The sequence below is a fragment of the Nicotiana attenuata genome, chromosome 11 (genome assembly GCF_001879085.1).
Source record: "Nicotiana attenuata strain UT chromosome 11, NIATTr2, whole genome shotgun sequence".
NCBI lineage: Eukaryota > Viridiplantae > Streptophyta > Magnoliopsida > Solanales > Solanaceae > Nicotiana > Nicotiana attenuata.
Genome location: NC_031999.1, coordinates 51128265 through 51152925, shown reverse-complemented (window position 1 = coordinate 51152925; position 24661 = coordinate 51128265). Strand labels below are relative to the sequence as shown.

The following is a 24661-nucleotide window of genomic DNA, read 5'->3' as shown; positions in this document are numbered from 1 at the left end:
AATGTCCGACCCTATAAGGCTGGGTACATGTAACTGCTCGGCTGTAGTAGGCTCTATATCACGGCCATTTTGGGCTCCCTCATAGGTGCTCGGCCATAGGAGGCTCGGTATATAACTTACCATCTGATCAGAGGTTGCCCAATAAAGGCCTGCCTACCGATTATAGCTCGATGGTGGTGAAAATATTGTAGTACTGTATATATAAATTCGGGAGTATGAACTTCTCTTCATGCATCGTTATCAAACACATGTAGTTACGAGATCATGCCAAAATGAAGGAAGGGATTAGCCTTAACATTCCTTATCATAATCTTTCCTATCACAAATTTAAACTTGCCTCTTTGCACCATAATCTACAACAACGATAATAATACTATAATTAAGTTACGAAAGGTAAAATTTTTGCACAACGATTGACAAGCTTATTTTGTAATAAAACGGGCAACATCTCCCCTATAATCCTTACTTCCTCCAAATTTAAGATAACACCAACAACACAAGGAAACAACAATAACAACATACATTATTTTCCAGCCTTATATACACCATAAAATAATGCAAAACAGCCCAACACACCCCAATCCCTTCATAGACAAAAACGACCACCATAGTAGTGTCAAACGATCCAAAAATGTTACGACGAATGACCAACCCACCATCCTGAATTTATGTGGTGTTTCTCCACACCCTTCCTGCACCAAAACTCTACAAAACAGTAGTAAAACATGCATCCCAAAAGCAACACAAAACAGTCCGCTGAAAGTGAATAACTCGAACTCATGGCTTCCGATCGCCGTCTTGCGAGTTCTTACAAATATAGAACTACTTACCATGAATTTACAGCAGAAAAAATGGATGAAAGAGAGTAGTAAACTTACCTTATTTTTTGGATTACTCAGCTCCTATTTGGTTCTTCAAACTCTAGGTTTTACCTCCAATTAGAACTTAAAAGGGAGAGAAAATCAATTAGGGTTTATGGGAAATTTTTTGGAGGATTTTTGTAGAGCTTATGTCTGGTTATTATGAACTATTATCAGTCTAATATATGAAGAAAAAAGGCCTTTAAAGGCCTCTTTGGACGACCCGAACTGGCCCATTTTTGGGACATGTGTAATCCTCTCATTTAAGCAAGTAGGTGACACACCTACTTGTCACCTAGCAGTTTGCGCAGTCTCGTAAAAATGCCTATATCTCTCTACCTCGATATCGTATTTGCAAATGATTTAATGCGTATGGAAATAGACTCATAGATCTTCAATTCAGTGGGTTGGACATACCATAAATCTAAGTATATTGGCAGAAAATTGCAGTTACATTTGACCCAAATTTTTAGTAAAACTTATGAAGGTAACTGGTGATGACTTTCATCGACTTTTGTTCCACAACTCGCTTGACTTCAAAACATAATACATGAATATCATACGACTAACATAAATCATAATATAACCTCCTTATCATGTTAAGTACCCTAGTATCACCCCAAAAGTACATGTTATAACATGTCCATCTTGTCGACTTTTGACGAAACATTGTTTTCTTCAATTCCTTTAGCTTCTCAACCTTCCTACTGTCTTTGTACTTGTTATTCATGATCTTCAATATTATGACCTCCGAGGTAACATGATTAACTTACTTTATATACTTTCAAATATTATCTCATTTTTGGTCCTACATTAGTTTGCTTACGACGCACTTTTACGTACGAAAATATAGGGTGTAACATCATTCCCCCCTTAGGAACATTCGTCCTCGATTTTTTACTCTTATAGACTTTGGAAAAATTTTCCAGAGTCTCCTCTGTACACTATACTAAAACCAACCTGCACGCAGCCAGAAAACATACTATGCATGCCACACACGGCCAATGTCTATAAATAGCAACACTTTGCCTCACATAGCCGTAAATCATAATTGCTGAAAGTCAAAAATAAGAGCTTACCTGATGACCTACTAGCCTGAATAGAGTTGTGCTGTAGTATCCCATCTCGAGCCATATCTTTAGATTGAAATTGGTGGGGGCATTTAGACTTCATTTCTTCCTCCGCTTCCCATGTCGTCTCTTCCACATTCTTGCTTCCCCATAAAACCTTCATGAAGGCTACCTCCTTATTTCGTAGCTTGCGGATTTGTCGGTCTAGGATGGCAACTGGAATTTCCTCGTATGACAAGTCCTCCGCAATATGTACATCATCTGTGGGCACCACTCGGGTAGGATCGCCAATGAACTTACGTAGCATAGATACATGAAAAACCGGATGGATAGACTCCAATTCTGAGGGCAATTCTAACTTATAAGCTACTCGGCCTACTCTCCAAATGATCCTATAAGGCCCAATATACCGTGGACTAAGCTTGCAATTCTTGCCAAACCTCATCACGCGCTTCATAGGTGACACCTTTAAGAATACCTAGTCATTAACCCCGAACTCTAAGTCCCATTGTCGTACGTTAGAATATGACTTCTAACGACTCTGAGCTGTCAACAGTCGCTCCCGGATAAGATTTACTTTCTCTATGGTCTGCTGAACCAGGTCAGGCCTATGTAACCCAGATTCTCCAACATCAAACCACCCTATAGGAGATCTGCACTTACGCCCATACAAAGCCTCGTATGGAGCCATCTAGATACTGGAGTGGCAACTGTTATTATATGCAAACTCGATAAAAAGGTAGGTGTTCATCCCAACATCAGTTAAAATCCAACACACATGCTCAAAATGTATCCTCGAGCGTCTGAATTGTGCGCCCGTCTTGTCCATCAGTCTGTGGATGAAAAGTTGTGCTGAGATTCACCTGAGTCCCTAGACCTCTCTGAAATGACCTCCAAAAATGTGTTGTATACTGGGCCCCATGGTCAGATATAATAGATACTGGTAGTCCGTGTAGCCACACTATCTCCTTAATATATAACTTTGCATAATCTTCTATTGTATATGTAGATCTGACCGGCAGGAAATGAGCTGATTTGTGAGCCTATCGACTATCACCCATATAGAATAGAACTTACGATGAGAACGAGGTAAACCCACGATAAAGTCCATGTTTATCGCCTCCCATTTCCACATCGGGATCTCTATAGTCTGCATTAACCCTCCGAGCTTCTGGTGCTCTACCTTCACCTGCTGGCAACTAGGACACTGGGTGATAAACTCAGCAATGTTCTTCTTCATATCGTTCCACCAGTACACATCCTTACTGTCATGATACATCTTCGTCAACCCAGGATGAAGGGAGTACCACGAATAATGTGCCTCTGACATAATCATGTCCCGTATCCTACTACATCTGGAACACACTGACAACACATGTATCTGAGATCCCCATCTCCCTTGAGCTCTAACAACGGCTTCTTCTGATACGTAACCCGCTCTCTCAACTTGACCAACTCTGGGTGTTCGTACTGCCTTTCCTTGACTTCAGCTATGAGAGATGATTTTGTAGTGTTTTGGAGTACAACTCCACCATCATCATAATCTACAAACTGAACCCCCAAAGAAGCTGATTGATGAAACTCTCTAGTTAATTGTCTTTTCTCGGCCTCTACATGTGCTAAGCTACCCATAGATCGGCAACTTAAGGCATATGCTACAGCATTAACTTTCCCTAAATGGTAGAGAATGTTAAGATCATAATCTTTCAATAACTCGAGCCACCGCCTCTGTCGCAAATTCAACTCTTTTTGCTTGAAGGTATATTGCAAGCTTTTATGATGTGTAAATGCATCAACATGAACACCATATAAATAATGCCACCATATCTTAAGTGCATGGACAACCGCAGCTAATTCAAGGTCGTGGGTCAGATAATTCCTCTCGTGCTTCCTTAACTTCCTTGAAGCATACACAATTACCTTCCCATGTTGCATCAGGACACATCATAATCCAACACCTGAGGCATCACAATACACGACATAACCATTTGGACCCTCTAGAAGTGTTAGAACTGGCACTGAGGTCAACCTGTTCTTAAGCTCTTGGAAACTCTGCTCGTAAGCCTCCATCCACTGAAACTTAGTTTCTTTCAGTGTCAACTTTGCCAATGGTTCTGTAAGGGAAGAAAAACCCTCTACGAACCTCTGGTAGTATCCTGCTAAGCCTAGAGAGCGTCTAGCCTCTGTCGGAGTGGTAGGTCTAGGCCAAGATTTCACGTCCTCAATCTTCTGAGTGTCTACCTTTTTACCTTCATCGGATACAACATGCCCCAAGAATGCTATAGACTTTAACTAGAACTCATATTTAGAAATCTTAGCATACAACTTACAGTTACGGAGGTTTGGAGCACCTCTCACAGGTGGTCCGCATGCTCATCCTCTAAACGTGAATAAACAAGAATATCATCAATAAATACTATCACGAAGAGGTCTAAAAATGGTTGGAATAGGCTATTCATCAAGTCCATAAATATGGCGGGTGCATTCGTCAACCCGAAGGACATGACAAGGAACTCGAAGTGGCCATATAGGATCCTGAAGGCTGTCTTTGAAATATATTTCTCCCGAACTCTGACCTGGTGGTACTTCAACCTCAAATCTATCTTTCAAAAGAATCTAGCCCCCTATAATTGATCAAACAACTCATCGATCCTTGGAAGTGGATATGTATTCTTAATAGTTACCTTGTTCAACTACCTATAATCGATACACATCCTCAGTGAGCCGTCTTTCTTCTGCACAAACAGTACCAGTACTCCCCAAGGTGAGGTACTGGGCTTGATGAAACCTTTCTCCAGCAAATCTTTTAACTGCTCCTTCAACTCCTTCAATTCGGCAGGTGACATTCTATACGAATGGATGGATATTAGTTGAGTTCATGGAAGCAAATTGATGCTAAAATCAATCTCTCGCTCTAGAGGAATACTTGGAAGCTCATCTGGAAACACATCTGTGTAATCTTTGACTACTAGATTTGACTGAAGTGTAGGTATCTCAGCATCTGCATCTCTAACTCGCACAATATGATAAATTCACCCTTTTGCGATCATTTTCCTTGCCTTCAGATAAGAAATAAACCTACATCTGGGTGTCGCTGTAATTCCTACCCATTCAAGGATAGGCTCACCTGGAAAATGAAATTTGGTTGCCTTTGCTCGGCAATCAACTGTGGCATAGCAAGCTGCCGACCAGTCCATGCCCATGATAGCATCAAAATCCATCATCTCTAGCTCAACTAGGTCGGCTGAGGTCTGACGACTACAAACTGTCACCGTACAACCTCGGTAAACCTGTCTAGCAATAGTCGGTTCTCCGACCGGTGTAGATACCGCAAAAGGATCACTTAGTATTTCAGGCCCTATGCCAAACTTTCCTCTATCTATCAAGGCATAAGCATCCCAAGAGTAAATGGTCAATATACCTGTCACAACGTCTGGTGAAGACTCCTGGTCCTGTCGACCCACTAAAGCATAGATAAGGTTCTGAATACCACAAGAACTGGAACCTGTACCAGCTGAAGACTGAGACTCGCGCCCTGAAGGGTGCATGGACATAGATGATATTGTTTCTAAACTCGCTGGTTGTGCCATACCCCCAGAATCTCTATTTGGGCAATCTCGCATCATATGCCCCTATTACAGCCCATATCTTCACACAAAAGAGTATTCGTAAGTCAATTGATATATGCTCAGAAATGAGATCATCTCTGAGAGTACATAAATTAAGATAATCATGATACCTTCAAGATTAAAAATATTTAAGATCATGGATAAGAATTACCAAGAGGGTTGAAAGGATAAGAAGCTAAACAAATTGAAGAAAATAAGTTTCGTCGAATGTCGACAAGTTGTGAATATTATAACGTGCACTTTTGTGATGAGACTAAAGTGCTTAACAAGATAAGGAGGTTATGTTATGAGTTATATTAGTCGTATGATAATTGTGTGTTATTTTTTTAAGTCAAGACAGTTGTGGAACAAAAGTTGGCAAAAGTTATCACAAGTTACATTCATAAATGTGCTGAAAATTAGGTCAAATGTAGATGCGATTTTCTCCCCATGTTCTTGGAGTTAGGGGATGATCTACCTACGAAATTGACGATCTATGAGTCTATTTTCTAACACATTAAATCATTTATCAATACAACACCGGAGTAGAGTGATATATGTGTTTCCGCAAGACTGCGCAGACGCCTAGGTGACAAGTAGGTGTGTCACCTACTTGCTTAAATGAGAGTCCAAAAAGGGGCTATTCGGGTCGGCCAAAGAGCCCATTTAAGATATTATCTCCTGAAATATAATATTAATTATATAACACAATAACCAGAACTGAACCCCTGCCAACATCCTCCCAAGAATTGCCACAAACCCTAATTGATTTTCTCTCCTTTTTAAGTTCTAGTCGGAGGTAAAACCTAGAGTTTGAAGAACCAAGATAGGAGATTAGTTATTAAACAAATAAGTTATGTTTACTGCTCTCTTTCATATGTTCTTTCTTCTGGAGATGTGTGGAAAGTCGTTCTATAATTGTAAGAATTCACGGGATGGTGATCGGAAGACGTGAGTTCGAGTTATTCACTTGTAGCAGACTGTTTTGTGGACTGTTTTGTGTTGCTATTGGATTGCGTGTTTTACTACTATTTTATGCAGTTTTTTAGGAGGAAGGGTGTGGAGAAACACCAAATAAATTCAGGGTGGAGGTTTGGTCGTTTGTCATAACATATTCGGGCTGTTTGACACCACTACGGTGGTCGTTTTGTGTATGAAGAGATTGGGGTGTGTTGGGCTATTTTGTAGTATTTTGTGGTGTATATAAGGTTGGCAAATATGTATATATGTTGATATTGTTGTGTTATTTTGTTTTTGGTGTTATCTTGAATTTGGAGGAAGTAAGGATTATTTGGGAGATGCTGCCCGTTTTTATACAAAATAAGCTTGTCGTTCGTTGTGCGATAGTTGAACCTTTCGTAACTTAATGATAGTATTATTATCGTTGTTATAGAATAAGGTGCAAAGAGGTGAGTTCAACTTGGTGATTAGAAATATTGTGATAAGTTATGTTAAGGCTAAACCTTTCATTCATTTTGGCATGATCCAGTAACTACATTTGTTTGATAACGAGACATAAATAGAAGTTCATATTCCTGAGTTTATGTATGTTTTCCTAGTCTATTAAGTTACAATATTCTCCCTTATAGAGACTTCATATTCAGTTTAGTTTTGTCTTTTTTCAGCCAAGAGAGAGTCTATGTGTGTGTATATATATATATAGTATTACAGTATGTTCACAACCATCGAGCCATAATCGAGGCCCCTATTGGGCAACCTCTGATCTGATGGTAAGTTATATACCAAGCCTACTGTGGCTGAGCACCCATGAGTGGGCCTAGAATGGCCGAGATACAGAGCCTAGTATGGTCGAGCGCCTATGAGCGAGCCTACTACGGCAGAGCAGTTACACATACCGAGCCTTATAGGGTCGGACAACTAGTTTACTTACTATATTGAGAGGGATGAGTCAGTATCAGTAGGTAAGCATATTTTCAAATTATATTTGACTCCCAGGTACTTTCAGCTTTTATTTTATGAGTTCAGTTTCAACTTTATGTTATTATGTTGCCTTACATGTTGGTACATTATTTCGTACTGATGTACTTTTTGCTGGGGACGCTGCATTTCATGCCTGCAGGTCTTGATAGACAATTGGATAGACCTTCGTAGTAGACAAAGTCAAACATCAGCTTGGTTGGTAAGCTCCACTTCCTCGGAGTTATCACGTCTATACCTTGGTGTCCATTTTATATATACAGGATTGATAGGTAGGTCAAGGACCTGTCCCAACCATGATACAGTTCAGTTATCCCTAGAGGCTTGAAGAGGAGTCCTGTACATTTTTTATATATGTATTGTGGCTCTACCAGCCTATGTAGATGTTTAGTTTGGTATTGTTGGTTGTAGATGTTATTTTCATATGATTCATAATATGGCCTCATCGGCCTAAGTTGAGGGTTACCCCTCCAGAGTTTACAGTTACCGAGAGGTACGCTCGGGCCGAGTATGGCACCAGGTGCCGGCCAGGCCTCTTCAGGTTTGGGGCATGAAAAATTTTTTATCAGAGCAGTTCTATCCTAGGGAGTATACAAGGCGTGTCTAGTAGAGTCTTGTTTATGGGTGTGTTGTGCACCACACATTTAAGCAGGAGGCTACAGGGCATTTAAGACTGTTACTTTTTCTTCTTACTCTAGATCGTGTGGTAGAGCTCAGTTGCAAGATTCAAACTCCTAACTAGTTTTTTTCGTAATACAACGATACCTACATCCAGAAAGATAGTTGGTAAGAGATCGAATATGGTTGTAGAAGAGTTGAGTCAGAAGAATTCGATTTTGCATCATGCTTACGATGAGTAAATGTGAGGTCTTCAACATATCATGTGTGTACTAAGACGTGTAAGCTTCTTGGTAAGGACCCTAAGGCATAAATATTTATTCACCCATATGGTAAAATGAAACGAGGTAATCAAAAGATAGATACACGTTTCAATAAGTAAAAGAAGCAAGGTGGCGGAAGGTAAGAGGTACCCAGTTAGTGAATATTATCTGTACTTAAAATTCCGGCAGAGAAGTATAAGTATTTGAGTTACCGTCAATAGTAATAGAAGTATGTACAATTGGTCACACCCATCTTAGTTATGCCCTGTGGGAGCTAACAGATATTGTTTAAGAGAACGATGGGATATAATGATCCATCTGGGCTTAGAGTAACCCAAAATGGTGGATGGATTGTTAGTATTAGCTGACATTTTCGAAGAATATTGCAAACATGGTAATAGGTCTCCGTGTGAGACACCCCGATGATGCACTCTAGAATAGTACATTTAGATATGAATACTAGAATGTCCAAAAAAATTCAAAAGATAGGCAATGAAATCCTAGAAGGGATAAATATTTACCTTTGTATGGCTCCCGTCCATAGTAAAGAGAGAATGCTAGGAGATCCGAAGAGCCAGTGGATAAAGCAAGGGGAGCAAAAAGCGAAAGAATGTTTTGTTGAAGTTTTCAGAATAAGGTAATAGACAAATATATTAGCAGGAGAATAAGAAGAGAGTAAATAAAGTATTATGAGTAAGATGTGATAAACGAGTGATAATGGTAAATCAAAATATGATATGATTACAGAGTCTATAGTCAAGTGAAGGAAAAAACAAGAGGTGACAGGTCTTGAGACAATAAAAAGTATAGGCCAAAAGTCATATCCTCATTTCAAGAAATGAGTTGCTGAGTCCAATGTGATTACCAGGAAAAACAATTTAGACCCCCGGAGTAAGAGAAATCAGCATGGGCTAGTGAACAAGATAAACTGAACATCTATCAGAGAGTGCTCCAATGGCAGTGGGGGCTGCTCCCAGATCGACAGGGGGAGAAGAAGGACTCTATCCAAGACTGAGACAACATAGGCTTTTTTGACCGTCGTGGTATGATTGCCGGGCCGTCTGCTCAATGATTTCATATCTCTCCCACGTGTGATTCAGGGCCTAAGCACGGCAGATGCCGTACACTTGAGTGGCCTTATCTTTCTTATCTTGATCTAACGGCCTGGGAAGACCTCCCCCCCCCCCCCGGAGGGCTTTCAGGGACTGGGGAAGACGGGTGTTCCAATTTCTAGCCTTGCACCGACCATCCAATGGACCATGGACTAAACGGCCTTCGACTTCGACCACCGAAGTTCCTTCCACGGGTGGATTCCCGGGAACCTGATTAAATACTAAATAAAGTATCGCATTCCAGCAATAATAAAATGGACAATAGAAGAATAACCATTAAATGTCATTAAGGAAAATGCTCCACCAAAGCAAAAACTTAGAACAAAGTTAAGCTTAAGGGACTAAGTGTGCTAGTTACACTAGGTGTCACTCTCATGCGTAAGGAATTCAATTATCAATGGTATAGAAGGGTTATCGCAAGGCGAGTATGAGTCAGTGAAGACGTGAAAAGACGCAAAGATGAAGAGTAAACCATATATAGGTAAATCTTCATAGCATGAAGTGCTAGTACTCCTCCAATGGGGGGGGGGGGGGAGACGATGTGATATGGTAGTAAGTCGGAGTTATGTAGTTCAAGTAACTATGGAATAGTCAATAAAGAATGCGGTGAAAAGGCAAAAGGAATGAGATTGCATTTATTCAGATCCTCTAGATATGTTATGAATCCAAAACATTATTCAAGCACGATGTCGGGAGAGCCAGTAAGGGTTCCCACACTAGATGTTATTGATAAATGATTGTGAATCAACATTTGATACATTAGAAGCCAGTGCAAAAGGTAAGTTAAGACAAAAGGCAAACCCAAGAGAAGTTACGCAGAATATAAATATGAGCATGGACTGACGATTATTTAGTAGTTGATTCAGGAAGAGCTTAGTTATGGCTAGACAAGAGGTCTCAGATAAATCAGTAGATCATGCCAGATAAATGTAGTGAAACTCAGCATAGGAAATTCAATCTCACAAATAGGACATCGTAATCCTTGAGAAATATTCAGATAGGAGTTGGGGTAGTAGAAGGCATAGTATAAGTGTTACAGAAATAAAAGAGAGTGCCATTAGGGAGGCAATAAGAATTCCAATTCAGAAGCAACCCTACGAGAACAAGGGCGTGGAGGTAAGTATCTGAGGATAATGATAGGTGGGTAAGAACATCAAAAATTCCGTGGGGGTATACAATATAATAAGCTCACAGCTTTACAAGAGTCAGGGGGTCTTCCCTAAGCATTGCAATGAAAGACTAGCTGAGAAAATAAAGAAGAAGGGTTCAAGCTAAGCATAGTGACCTAAAGAGGAAATGATATTATACCAACAGTCTCACTACAACGTTGTATACACTCCATAAGAAAGTGGCACCTATCGTGGCTAATGAATTGGAAAAAAAGTAATATTCGAGGTCACATGAGTTGCACGAAATTCTAATAGGTGTGGGCACTAAGATAAGCCAAGTACTCATGTAACAAGTGGCAGAACAACCAGGAAAAGTAATTACATACTTTTTTAAAAAAGCTGAGAAGGCACGAATGCAATTATTCAATCAATGACCTAGAGTTAGTTACATTATGAACGCACTTAGGATTTCAGAGTATTATCCATGCAGCGTATATGTTGACAATCCTACAGCTATAGGAGTCTCCGATATAAGTTAAATGAAAGAATTGAGTCTACCTCACAGACAAAGGCTTGAATTGTAGAAGATTATATTATGGTTGTTTCATAGCATCCATCAAAGGCGAAAGTAATAACTAATACCCTGAGCTGTAGATCGGAAGATAGCTTAAGCCTACTTAAAGGCTGAGAGAGAAGAGGAAACTAAAGAGTTACATCAGGTAACTGAATCAGGAGTCTTATTATTAGACCTAGATAAATATAGAAATCGTAATTCAAAACACTGCAAAATCACTCTTAATATCGGAGGTACAAGAGAGAAAGTACATCAGCCATATTCTATAACGGCTCTACGATAAAGCTAGTTAGAAAAGTGCTAGCCTCATTAGGAGTAAGTATGAAGCTCCCACTGGATTGTATATGCACCAGAGGTACAAGTATTATAGTAGAGCTTTAAGGTGTGGATGTGAATTCCACCAATATGTAAGGGAGGTTATGAAATCCATAGAATATACGATGCGAGATTTAAAGGTAAGAAATGTAAAGGTAAAGGAGGTATGAGATACTCAAGTGTAGAGGATTGTGAATAGTCAAGACTTCACATAGAGGGCTAGAAGCACCGTAATTCTGTATCATGAAATTTTAGTGTTGTCGTTAGTGGCAGATCTTCCAGCCTATGGTTTCCAGGTATACAGAGCTCTAGTTAAGAGAGTAAAGAAGAGTTAGAGACGATATGATGTCTCGCTTGAGGTTCTAGAATAACATAAAGAAATCTATTGTGCTAGTAAGTTAAAGGAAGGTTGTGAGTAGTATAAATAGATATATGTAGGTCGCAAGCTAAAGTTTGTTAGAGCGACAAGGCTTTAGGTACAAGAGTAAGGATAAGAAAAGGTGAGTGAGAAGGTGACGAGAATAGGTATGTCCTCGGGATTAAACCCATCACAAAAAGAGAGCTGATGGTTTCCATAAGTTATAAAAGGCTCAGTATAACATGAGTGAACTCAGAGGAGTTTAAGACTCGGATAATTCAGAAGAGATGGAATGCTTCCATAGTTGTAGAATAAGGGTGTAATTGTCATAGATAAGAGGATGACTTTTAGGCCTTTGATTGGGTAATGATTCAAAGAAAAGAGATTTCATGAATTGTACAGGATTAAAATACCCCCATAAGCTAAATCACATTGGGATGCTATGAAATATGGTTATTGAAGTATAGTATTGACCCTAAGTGGATCGGGAAAATCACTCCAGATGTTTCCCGATGAGACGTGAGCCCTAGAGACAATATATTTCAAAGAGGTTTCAAGTTATCAGTGGTAGATTATAGATCAACATTAAGGTAAATCAACAATAGATGGATGAATGTCCCTAAGTATGATATGGGATCAGGTTGTCATTCTTAAGATGAATAGTAATGAGGAAGCATTAAGGGACTTAAATTTATACATATAGGATAAGTAGTGAGAGAGTAACCTGGAGTTGGGTAGTAGACCTTGGCAGTAATAAGTCAAAATAAGTGTTGTGGTATAGTGTAAGCTACCTAGATATATTAAAGCCATAAGCATAACTAACCAAGGCTATGAAACAAGATATAGCAATAGTCGTAAGTTCGACAAAGTACCGAGTGAAAAACTTCAGTACGCCTATATATTCCAGAGGGACAACTTGTCATAGTTTTGTATATGTTCACAAAGTGAGGCCTAGAGATTGGCTAAGATATGAAGGAAAAGGAGAGAAGAAGCACATAAGCGCACATATAAGGACAGAGTCATACAGGCTGCATGACATAAGATAGCAACAGTGACGAGATTAGAAGAATTCCGACCACAAGTCGTGGTGTGAGAAAGAGGCCTAAAGGAGGGAATGCTCTGGCCTTTGGATTTATTCACAAAACAGTTGCCTAGATGGAAAGAGAAGCATTTGCAAGAGCTGTAGGTTATGAGACTGATAAGGGCATCAGTCAACATTCGAGGATGAATGTTCCAAAGGGGGGAATGATATTACACCCCATATCATCGGACGAAAGAGAATTCGCAAGTCAGTTGATGTAAGCTCAGAAATGAGATCATATTTGAGAGTACATAAAGTAAGTTAATCATGTTACCTTGGAGATAACAAATCTTTAAGATCATGGATAACAAGTACCAAGAGGGTTGAAAGGCTAAGAAGCTAAACAAATTGAAGAAAATAAGTTTCGTCGAATGTCGACAAGTTGTGAATGTTATAACGTGTACTTTTCTGATGAAACTAGGGTGCTTAACAAGATAAGGAGGTTATGTTATGAGTTATTATAGTCGTATGATAGTCGCGCGTTATGTTTTAAGTCAAGAAATTTGTGGAACAAAAGTTAGCAAAGGTCATCAGAAATTACATCCATAAATGTGCTGAAAATTAGGTCAAATGTAGATGCTATTTTCTCCCCATATACTCGGAATTAGGGGATATTCTACCTAAAAAATGGAACATCTATGAGTCTATTTTCTAACGCATTACACCGTTTGTCAATACAACATCGGAGTAGAGAGATATGTGCGATTCCGCGCGACTACGCAGACGGCTATGTGACAAGTAGTTGTGTCACCTACTTGCTTAAATGAGAATCTAGAAAGGGGCAATTTAGGGTCTGCCAAAGAGCCCATTTAAGAGCTTATCTCCTGCAATATAACACTCAATTATATAACACAATAACCATAACTAATGTAACGACCCGACCGGTCGTTTTGAGCTTTTGCACTTTGCTCGCCAGTTCTCGGGTGTGACTCGCCCTGTATAGTGTATTATGACTTCTGTAAATCGTTGGTTTTGGTTTTCAGGGTAATCGGAATGAATCTGGAAGAACAGTTCTCAGTGTGAAGCTTGAAATAGAAAGGTTTAACCAAGTTTTGACTTATTGGTAAATGACCTCAGAATGCGGATTTTATGGCTTGGATAGCTTCGTTAGGTGATTTGGGACTTAGGAGTGTGTCCGAAATATTTTTGTGATGTCCGGTGTAGAATTAGGCTTGAATTGGCGAAGGTTAGTTTTTGGCGTTTTCTGGTTGATAGGTGAGATTTCTGTATAGGGGTCGGAATGGAATTCTGCAAGTTGCAGCAGCTTCGTTATGTCATTTGGGATGTGTGTGCAAAATTTTTGGTCATTTGGACGTGGTTTGGTTGGGTTTTTTATCAAAAGCGTAATTTAGAAGATTTTGGAATTCTTAGGCTTGAATCCGTTGTGAATTTGGTGTTTTGATGTTGTTTTGGGCGTTCCAAAGGTTGGAACAAGTTTGAATGATGTTATGGGATATGTTGGCATGTTTGGTTGATGTTTCGGGGGCCTCGGGTGAGTTTTGGGTGGTTAAACAAATCAATTGCATGTTTGAAAAATTGCAGATTTGGCTTCAGTTCTGTTGCAGACTTTTGTTCTCTGCGATCGTGTAGAAGAGCTCGCGATCGCGTAGGTCCGTCAAGGGCAGCTGGGAATTTGTCTTATGCGATCACCAATTTTGTGTCTGCGATCGCGAAGGTCTGTGGAGTTGGCTATCGCGACCGCGTGGCTAGGGTCGCAATCGCGAAGAAGGATTTGGTGCAGTCGTGAGGTGAAGGAATTTTTCTACGCGATCGCGTAGTGTTGGCCGCGTCCGCGTTGTTTAGTGTGTTTGTTATCCGCGATCGCGACTGTGTTTCTGTGATCACGTAAGGTAATTGAGGGGCAGTTCATTTTTTTGCTTCGCGATCATGAGGCAATTTCAGCGATCGCGATTAAGGAATTTTAAGTGCTAGGAAAAAGGTTTTAAAAGCTCATTTCCGCGATTTTGAGGCGGAGTTCCTCCATTTTTGGGCGATTTTGAAGCTTCTTGAAAGGAATTGAAGAGTGAATTAAGAGGGAACACTTGGAGATTTGGAGCATCCGGAGGTTGATTCATGAGGGCAAAGGCATCGCGGGCTAGAGTTTGGACCGGATCGAGGTGAGTAATGACTTTGAATATTGTCCTGAGGGTATGAAACCCCGGATTGTACATCGTGGTGCTATATTGAGGTGACGCACACGCTAGATGATGAGCGTGGGGTCGTGAACTATTGGGGATTGTGACTTAGTCCATCCCAAATGATTGTTTCACCGCATATTTGATTGAAAACTATTTGCTATCACTATGTTTTGGGCTAAATGCCATATTTTGGCCTTGTGCCAGCTATTTGGACCCTTAGGGGATTTTTACTGATATTTCCTCACTATTTGACTTTATTCTTGTACTTAGTCATGTTATATACCACTGTTTTCATAACTCAGCCATGCTTACTCTGTTTAAATACATTAAATGATATTTATGAATGATAATCGGGCTGAGCATCATGTTTTACTGTTGCCTCAGTGGCTTATGAGATTCTGACCGAGTAAGGCCGAGGGCCTGTGTGTGTGAGGATACGCTGATTTATTATTTTGAGGCCGAGGGCCTGAGATATTGTACGCCACGAGGTAGCTTGTTGATTATGAGGCCGAGGGCTTGAGATTTATACGCCACGAGGTGGCTTGTGATTGATATGAGGCCGAGAGCCTATTGATGATGCCACAAGATGGCTTGATATTGCGCTTGGGCCGTAAGGGGCCCCTCCCGGAGTCTGTACACCCCCAGTGAGCGCGGGTACCCAGTGTGATGATTCTGTTTATTATGTGAGGCGGAGGGCCGGATTGATTATGCCACGAGATGGCTTGTTATTGAGCTTGGGCCGTAAGGGGCCCCTCCAGGAGTCTGTACACCCCCAGTGAGCACGGGTACCTATTGTGATATGAGTTTAGCCCGAGGGGCTGGTATTGTTCCATGTGGTTGCCCGAGGGGCTGTTTCTGTTGGTATTGTGTCCGAGGGGCTAATTCTGTTGATATTGTGCCCGAGGGGCGGTTCTTATGTGTTATCTTTTCTAGTTGCCTGTCATTTACTTGCTTAACTGTTAAAAAGACATTTTGAAGAAGCTTAAATTGAACTAAAGTGACTTTACATATTTTCACTATTTCACTGCTTTTACTGGCTTTTACTGCTTCTTTATAGCCTGTTGATGTGCCTTGACGCGATTTCTTATTACTCAGTCTGCATTTATTATTATTACTCACTAAGTTAGAAGTACTCACTTTACTCCCTGCACCTTGTGTGCAGATTCAGGTATTTCTGAACCCGGTAGCGGGTATTGGTTGCTTAGAGGCAGAGTCATCGGAGTTTAGCAAGGTAGCTGCCCGACGTTCGTAGCACTGCTTTTTCTCCCTCTCGATTTCATTAGACTGTATTTAGTACATTTTTTACTCTAGTTGTATTCGGACCTTAGTAGATGTTCATCACTAGTGACACCCCGATGTCGGGCTATGTATATTCCGCAATAGTATTATCTACCTTATTTTGGGATTTATTAGTATGATTTAGACTTAGTTGTATTATTTAATTGCATAAGAATGAAGAGGGAGTTTGTCGGCTGGCCTTGTCTTCACGAGAGGCGCCATCACGACTGGGTCTGGGTTTAGGGTCATGACAAGTTGGTATCAGAGCCTAGGTTACATAGGTCTCACGAGTCATGAGCAGGTTTAGTAGAGTCTCGTGGATCGATACGGAGACGTCTTTATTTATCCTCGAGAGGTTGCAGAACCTTTAGGAAAAACTTCACATTCTTGAATTCTTATCGTGCGTCCTTGATTCAGCCTGAAAAGTAACTCTTGAAATTCCTTCCACGCGTTCGTATGCGCACATAAGCGCTCAGTATCAGATGTGCGTCGATGGCTTGTGATTCCCTGATCGAGGGGCGAGATGTGCTCTTTGTGTGTTGATGTTGGGCCAGTCTGGAGAACTTGAGGCCAGATTTTTGCCTATAGCTTGAGCACCGAGGTGCTGATTATGTGAGTCGTGTTTTTGAACTTATATATTTGGTAGTGCTCCTATTAGTAGAAGTGATGGCTGGATAGTTACGTGATGAGTGTGATGTGACTGCGAGATGTATTCATACGATTTAGAAGCGACCAGAAGGGTTTGCTGGAGGATAGAAGAACTATTAGGTGCTTGATTTCCATCTTGATTCGAGGTATAGCCCCGAGTTATGGGTGTGTGAAGAACCTTTTCATATTTCCTAGTTGGGAGTGAAGTAAATTTCATGTTGCGGTATGAGTTCAGACTTAGGAAGATCAAGCAACTGCGTAATGTTTATGACGGTGGAAGGTATACATAAAATGTTAGTTTGAGGCAAAACAGGTGGGTTATCTCCTGCAGAGTGTCCTGAAGTTGTGTGATCATTATGTTGTCTGTTAGAAGATCCCATTTACAAGTGAAATATATGTGTGGAAATTTAAATTTGGGTCGCTTAAGAGAGTGGGTTTAACTATTATGAGAGTGAATGCGAGATTCGCGGAAGATTTAAAGTATCAGCTGGTCTGTGTTTCACGAGCTTATGAAGGATTGAGTTTAATCTCACTATGGTACTATGGCAGCAATAGAGTATATGCGTTATGATTTATTATGTGTGTTTTGATCTATGGCTTCGAGCCAAGTGGGGGAGTCCGCTAATGATTAGTTGGTTGCACGGTTATGTGCTATATCGGTTCCAGTTTGAGGCGTACGGGTGAATCAATTATGGCTTATGGAGATTGAGACCGAGGATGGCTCGAGTAAAGGGGAATTTTTACAAAGGTTACGTCATGCTTTATAAGGTGTATGAGAATCATGGAATGTCTTAAGTGACTATTGGTAAAGGATGTGTGGTGCATGGAATAGGAAGTTGCTTGGTTGCATTAAGGTAGGGCTACACTCTGCGATGTCGGAGTGCTAATGAGGCACAGGTTGTTTTGTTCGTTTGATCAGGCTAATTGCAGTTCGAGTAGAGTGAATGACTCTCGAGAATGGTTCTAATGGGTTCAAGATTACACATATAATAATTGGAGATTTTCAAGTTGTACAATTGGCTAGAAACTGAGGTTGCACTGGAAGGTGCCAAGACTTGTGTCATTTCTATATCGATTATGGGATTCTATACATCAGTATTAGGAAGGTAATGTCTACAGATTCGCAGTAAGTCCTTTCAGGGTAGGTATTTTGAATCTGGTGCTTTTGGGAACATTTAAAAGAGTATTCAACGGGTTGTAAGCCTTAGACTGTGTGGTATTATGCTTGGGTCTCTTGTGGTGAGTTTGGGTTGAGGAATTGTGATGCTATAGCAAGAAGCAGTATTAGGTTAAAGGTAAATCAGAAGAAAACTCGGATAGATGGGATAGTTTGGTAGAATGCCGAACGAGTATGGCAAGGATACTATTAGTTCCTTGGATGTTTACGAGGTAATGAGCTTCTACAGGTGTTTCACGGCAATGCTCTTAGGTTTTAGTGGCCTGCGTAGCTTGGTTGAGTTAGAAGGATTCAGTCATGTCAGCTTTGGTTTTGTCAAAAAGGGAGACAGAGAGTTCTTGATGATTTCTACTACGGTTAGAGATGCGTATTTTCTGCGAGTGTAAGAAGCATGGAATGTGTAGTGATTTTCTTCTAAATGGGATCAATGGAAAGTTCTTGGTTGGTTGAGTACATAGTTTCTTGTGGCTCGGAAGGGATATGGAATTCTCACGTTATTTTAGGATGGTTTGGTATATGCGGTGTGTGTGGAGGATTGAGATTTGCGTGTGTAAGGTTACGGTTCAGTTCTGAATGGAAGGTCATAAAATTCTTAGGTAGCACGGGCAGTTTCAGATAATTAGAGAAATGAGCTTCAGATGATTAGGGGAATGATCTCCAGGTGATTGAGGAAATGGTATTGCTAACTGGGGTGATTTGACGAGGGTATATGTTTCAGAAAAAGGCAATGTGATTAAGTTGATGGTACTTCGTTAGTATTGCGGCACTTTCTTGTTTGATCGACTGCTGATGTTCAAGTTTGCTTGGTGGCATAGAAGAATTATAGGAGTACCTCTCGTGGGATGATTGGGTGTTAGAGGTGTGGTATGTATTCAGACGGCGTAATTGGGATCGGATATGGTGATTCGTGTGCTACATGGATTGTGGAGACGGGAAGTTCTCATAAACAGGTCAGGTCGTGGTTGTGGACCGCATATATCAGTCTTGTATGGTAACTATTGGGGGTTTGGAGACCCGTGTGGATCTTTGTTGCTTGGTATGTTAGATTTTGGGTATAGACTAGTTGTCTCCGTGTCGTATTATTCTGGACTATTGCGCTAAGGCGACGATGTTGGCTATGCCGAGAATGACACAGACTGAGTGGCGAAGTTCGACGGATTATGGCTGGGAAGGACTGTTTTTCTTACTTGGGTTTTCAGGATGGATGTCAGTGCAGAGACTCCTACCATTGATTCACTTTCGGTGATGAGGGATTCTTTCGGATGTGTTTCCTGCTGCAGGGCATGTCGCCGGACCGGGTTATTGATTTTGGTATTGATTTGGTGCCGGGCACCGTATTGTATGACACCGATAGAGTTAAAGGAGTTGAAGGAGCAGCTTCAGGGTTTCCTTGATAAGGGGTTCGCGGGTAGGCCAATGTGGATGTGTGTTCTAACTTGAGTCGGCTTGGTTGGCTCCGAGTTGCAATGTTGAGGGATGTGTTGATTCGATTGTTATTGAGCTTATTAGTAATCTGGGGAGATCTATGAGTTACCTTTCTATGTTGCGAGGCATTATGATTTGTTGGTTATAGGCACATATGGGGCGGTTATATTGGGGTTTCATAGTGGAAGTCAACCGGGGAGAGTAATTGGGTGTTGCTAGGTGAATGGCATATCGGTTATGTCCTTTCAGGTTTGTGTGGTGTATGTTATTTGCTTCACCGTGGGTATGATGATATGCTTTGGTTCCAGACATCCAATTGCGCGTGGTTGTCGATTTCAAGCATAGTGACTTGAGGTGTTTCATGTGGACCGGTGTTTAGGTAGGGTCGTGCATTGCAGAGAAGTTATGTGGAGGTATGACCCTTCGGGTTAGATTCGCGTATTCTGTTTACGTGTGATGGGTTCTCAGCATTTTGTTTTGGTGGTACTGGTGAGTTGGTGGTACAGCCCTTTCGTTCGAGTCGTCTTCATGATTGGAGTACATTCAGATTGTTGTTTATTGGTGCACGGATTGCACGAGTTGTGGCTTTAGATTGTATTGATGTGTCATGTCACCAGAGTAGTGGTGTTGGATTAGATGAGATCTTCGGGATCTGAAATGAGTACAATTGATTCGATTTCAGCATGTTGGAAGGATAATATCGAGGTTTGGCTCGGAAATTCACTATGGTCTTTGCCAACGGAGAAGTGGCTTCATGAATGGTTGATCTGAGAAATGGTTATGGCTTATTTCATGTTTCATTTATCATTGGCAGTATATGAATGTGACGGAATGAGACTTTAGTTGATAAGAGGTTTTCTATCGATATTCGGTTGTTGTGTGTAGCTGTTGTGATTAGAAGTTATCGCTACAAGTGTTTGAGATATGTGGTATATCATGTAATTTGCACCTGAGGTTACAGATATGGTTTGTTACAGCTTGTTCGAACTTATTCACAGAATAGATGTGAGATTCTGATCGTATTGATGATTTCAGAAGTGGAAATGTGGTTCTATGGTTTATGGGCTAGATTGGATTCTGAAATTTCAGTTATATCGTATTATCGGACCTATGTGATATAGGGTGACGTGGGATCACCCCCGGGTATATGCGTGGTAAGGTTATTCGGCGATTGGTTGGCTTTTAGAACAACTCTGGGCACGTTAGAGGATGAACGTATGTTTAAGTGGGGGAGGATGTAACGACCCGACCGGTCGTTTTAAGCTTTCTCGCCAGTTCTCGGGCGTGACTTGCCCCGTGTATTGTATTTTGACTTATGTAAATCGTTGGTTTTGGTTTTCAGGGTAATCGGAATTAATCTGGAACAACAGTTCTCAGTGTGAAGCTTGAAATTGAAAGGTTTGACCAAGTTTTGACTTATTGGTNTCTCATGCTATGCTTGTCTTTTCTAAGGTCTTCAAGGGCCCGGGGCCATGCAGACTTGCGTCTAGGGTTCATCTCCTGCCTATTCTTGGCTATTCCAGTGTGATTTCGAGCAGAATCATTCTGTATTGGTCACGATCTTTGAGTTTCTGGACAGGTTTCTTCGTCTCATTATGGGTTCTTCTGAAACCCTAATTTCTGCCTATATTTCCTAGATCTATACAGACCTAGAACGATTTTAGTTTGTTCCTTTAATGTTTTACACTGTCCTTAAGGTTTTCTACAAGAATCATGCGGTTTCAAGTGTTTTTCATCTTCTTCTAAAACTAGGGTTTTCGGAACTTCTTTTAAAACCTTGTTTAACTGATTCTCTGTGTTTTAACTTATATATCTTGCATATCTTGACTGATTCTATGTAGTTTGCTACTATTCTTTAACTCGTCTATGGTTGAAAGCCCCTTAAGGTTTTTTACGGGGGTTCTTTTTTTGGTTTTTGTGTATCAGCATGACTGGCCGGTTCTCGTTTTTGAGTTTCTGTGATTTTTCGTGACTATCTTGCCTTGATATGTTTCTACTCAGTTTCTTAGCCTAAACTTACACTTATTCCATGTGCTTGTGTTTATCCTAACTGTTCAAAACTTGCCTCTTTCTCATTGAATCAGTATTGTTTGACCCTCATGTTTGCTAGAGTTGTATGTCGACTCTTAACTATCTTTGTCTTATTTTATTTATATGTAGAATATTGACTCATGACTTTCTTTTAATTGATTCTGATTTCCCTATTTCTTGGTCTGATTTGAACACTTTCCCTTAAACCTTCGATTCCTACCCTATCTACTCAATTTAATTGATTTGTGTACCTTTTCCACATTGGTTTTTGATTCTTACTGACTATCTCCATAATTAGAGTTTTCTGAACTTAGCCCTAATTGTTTACCCTATACTTACTGAATTTAAAATCTTTCCTTGTTGGTCGTACATTGATTTCTTTCCTTATTTGTTACTTGTCCTTACCGTTTGAACTAGTTCCCTTAAATTATGGGATTGCTTGTACTGATTTTGCTCTAATTGATTCTGAGTTCCATAATTACTACACTATTATGATTCATGCTTTATTTTACCTAGTTTCGAACTACTATATATACATACTCTCTCATTAACACACAGAGACGAACTTTTTGGTTCTGAACACACACTTACACTCAAAAAGAAATGCTCTCTTGCTTATTACTACTTGTGCTACTGTTTGCTTAGCCGGCTGAAAGCCAAGGCTATACTTTGAAGTCCTGCTTACTTTCTTTACCGCACTTTGCTTCTTTAACTGGTATGTTCTGATTAATTTTTCAGCATCAACAACAACATGTTTCTTTACTGTTTCTTTCCTTCCAGTTTGCCTCCTGTTTGTATTTAAATAGTTCTATTATTAATGCATGCTATGTTTTGCCCTTCTGTCTGAATAAATGCTTTTTGTTATTTATCATAGCTTGTGGACTTTGAATCCTTGTCCCTAATGTAGTTAGTATCTGTGGTTGGTTTGGGGCATGACAACATTGAACATTGCTGTTCATGACCCAAACTTGATCCCTTTGGGATCACAACCTCCATGTTTCCCTTATCTGTTGTGTGTTCTGGTTGATTTACAGGCATGTCAGTACTTCCCATTGCTGTCCATGCCCAAAGTTAACCCATGCCTAAGTGTATAGGCTCCTTTGCAATGGATTCCCAATCCCTTTGCCCCTTTTTGTGAAGTTATTGATTCCCTAAAATGTTAATGGTTGTCCCCCACCACCCTCTCCCCTCTCCTTTATTCCCTCAGCCCTTAAAACTCTGCACTCACACTATCTTCTTAGAACTTAAGTTCTGCGCCCCTCATTTGAGCCTTGCCTTGGGACCCCATGAGCTCCCTCTAAACTTGGACACATGAGGGCTGGCATTTCCACACTGCACTCATCTCTATTCTGCTTGTGTAACTTGGGTGTGAGCACTGCCCGGGGTCCTATTGAGGCCCTTAGGGAACTCTGACACACCCAGGTCTGAGAAAGGCTTTGAAATCATGGCATTGGCAAAGATACGGTTCCTTGCATATCTCAGATAGGAAGTCAAATCAGGCTTTCCCGTGGTTGTAGGTTTTTCTTTCTTTATTTCTTTTGTAATTCAGTATTTCTGATTTGTAATAAGTTGTAATAAACATTTGAGGTTGGCTAAATGAAAAGGGTTGGGTGATCATGTATGCTCAAGGGTAGAAAGCATGCCTATAGGACTGTTTTAAATTCCTTGTGTTCAAATCTACATCTTAGACATCATGACTATAGGGTTTACGTCAATTTCTTCATGGTCAATATCACGCCTAGATAACCTGCCTATAGGACATATTTAAATTCTGCATACCACTTAGATATCATGTTTAGGTTCTAAACGATTGGAAAATAAGTGTCATGCTCGTAATGCTGAAATCAGTACATATATAAAAATCATGCTTATAGGGACTCTTAAATAAATTTGAGTCGTTTAATTCACACTCAATGTTAGATATCATGTTCATAGGGTTTATATCCACAATAGTAGATACCATCACCCGCAGAATCTGAAAGTGGTCTAAAATCAGTCTATTCTGAATCAGTCTTAAACAATCTAATTCACTTGCATAACGAGGTTTAGCAAGCATGCGTATAGGATCTCAAATAATTTGTTTTTACTGTTTCACCGCATTTTGAATTAAGTAGATATCATGCCTATAGGACACCGTCAAAACACTTAGGCAAGCCTTAGGTAATAACAACAATAAAACTGAATTCGCCTTTGTTAATTAGTAACTGCTCCAACCAGTAGGCAGGCCTGCTTTGGGCTTCTTATCTGAGGTATCTGATGAATCTGGCTCTGAATCAAACTCCCCTCGTCTTTAGTATTTTAATCAGACCTTAAAAAGTATGTGTATGTCATGCTAGTTATGTGCTTTTGTTCAAGGAGGTATTTGAGCCTGTATCTGTTTATATGCTCCCCCAACATGCAGTATGTGTTTTGTATGTCGCCTTAGATTTTTATCCTTTGAAACCAATTTGCGTAATATCCCTTCCCCTTAGGAATAGTAGTCCTACATACCTCCGGGGATGATAGGAATGGGACGGGTAATAGCATGCAATAGTAATTGAGACCAATCCGCGCTTTAATACGTTAAACGGGGTGGGAAAGGGTAGATATGGATATGATGACCAGTGCGTTAATACCACGTGTAGCCCCTCTCTTGAGGAGTGATTACCTGGTATTGCATTGATGTGATCCATATTATGATTAAACCTAGGACCCTCTTTCCCTTTCTTTCTTTGTCTTAAAAAATATTTTTTGAGTTCTTTATTTTAAAAAAACAAAAAAATCATCCTTGTATAATTGATTTTCCATACTTTTTTTATTCCCAAACATTTGTGAATCAAAATCCCCTCTTACTTGAGCCTTATTTGTCTACTTGTCTATTTGCTAAATTCACAATAATTGTCTGGCCGGGAACCACACTAGTGGATCCTGAGGGGTGCCTAACACCTTCCCCTTGGGATAATTTCAAAGCCCTTACCCTGTCTCTGGTTATCAAAGCATAGTTGTAATTGAACCATGTAAGGTGTCCTAATGCACCATAAACCATTAGGTGGCGACTCTTCGAAAATTGAAAACCTAG

The 24661-nt window shown here is 40.3% G+C and overlaps 1 protein-coding gene across 1 annotated transcript; it reads right to left on the bottom strand.

Annotated features, from left to right (window-relative positions):
* Positions 328 to 2375, bottom strand: LOC109234889. The gene is made up of 2 exons (XM_019400930.1): positions 1940 to 2375; positions 328 to 353 (listed from the first exon to the last, which is right to left on the bottom strand). Exons 1-2 carry the CDS (start codon positions 2373 to 2375, stop codon positions 328 to 330), a joined length of 462 nt encoding a protein of 153 aa, XP_019256475.1.

Coding starts and splice junctions, on each gene's coding strand:
- LOC109234889 (XM_019400930.1), bottom strand. CDS start 2,375: ATGAGGTTTGGCAAGAATTGCAAGCTTAGTCCACGGTATATTGGGCCT. Junction 354..1,939: donor TCAGGCTAGTAGGTCATCAG/GTAAGCTCTTAT, acceptor TCGTTGTTGTAG/ATTATGGTGCAAAGAGGCAA.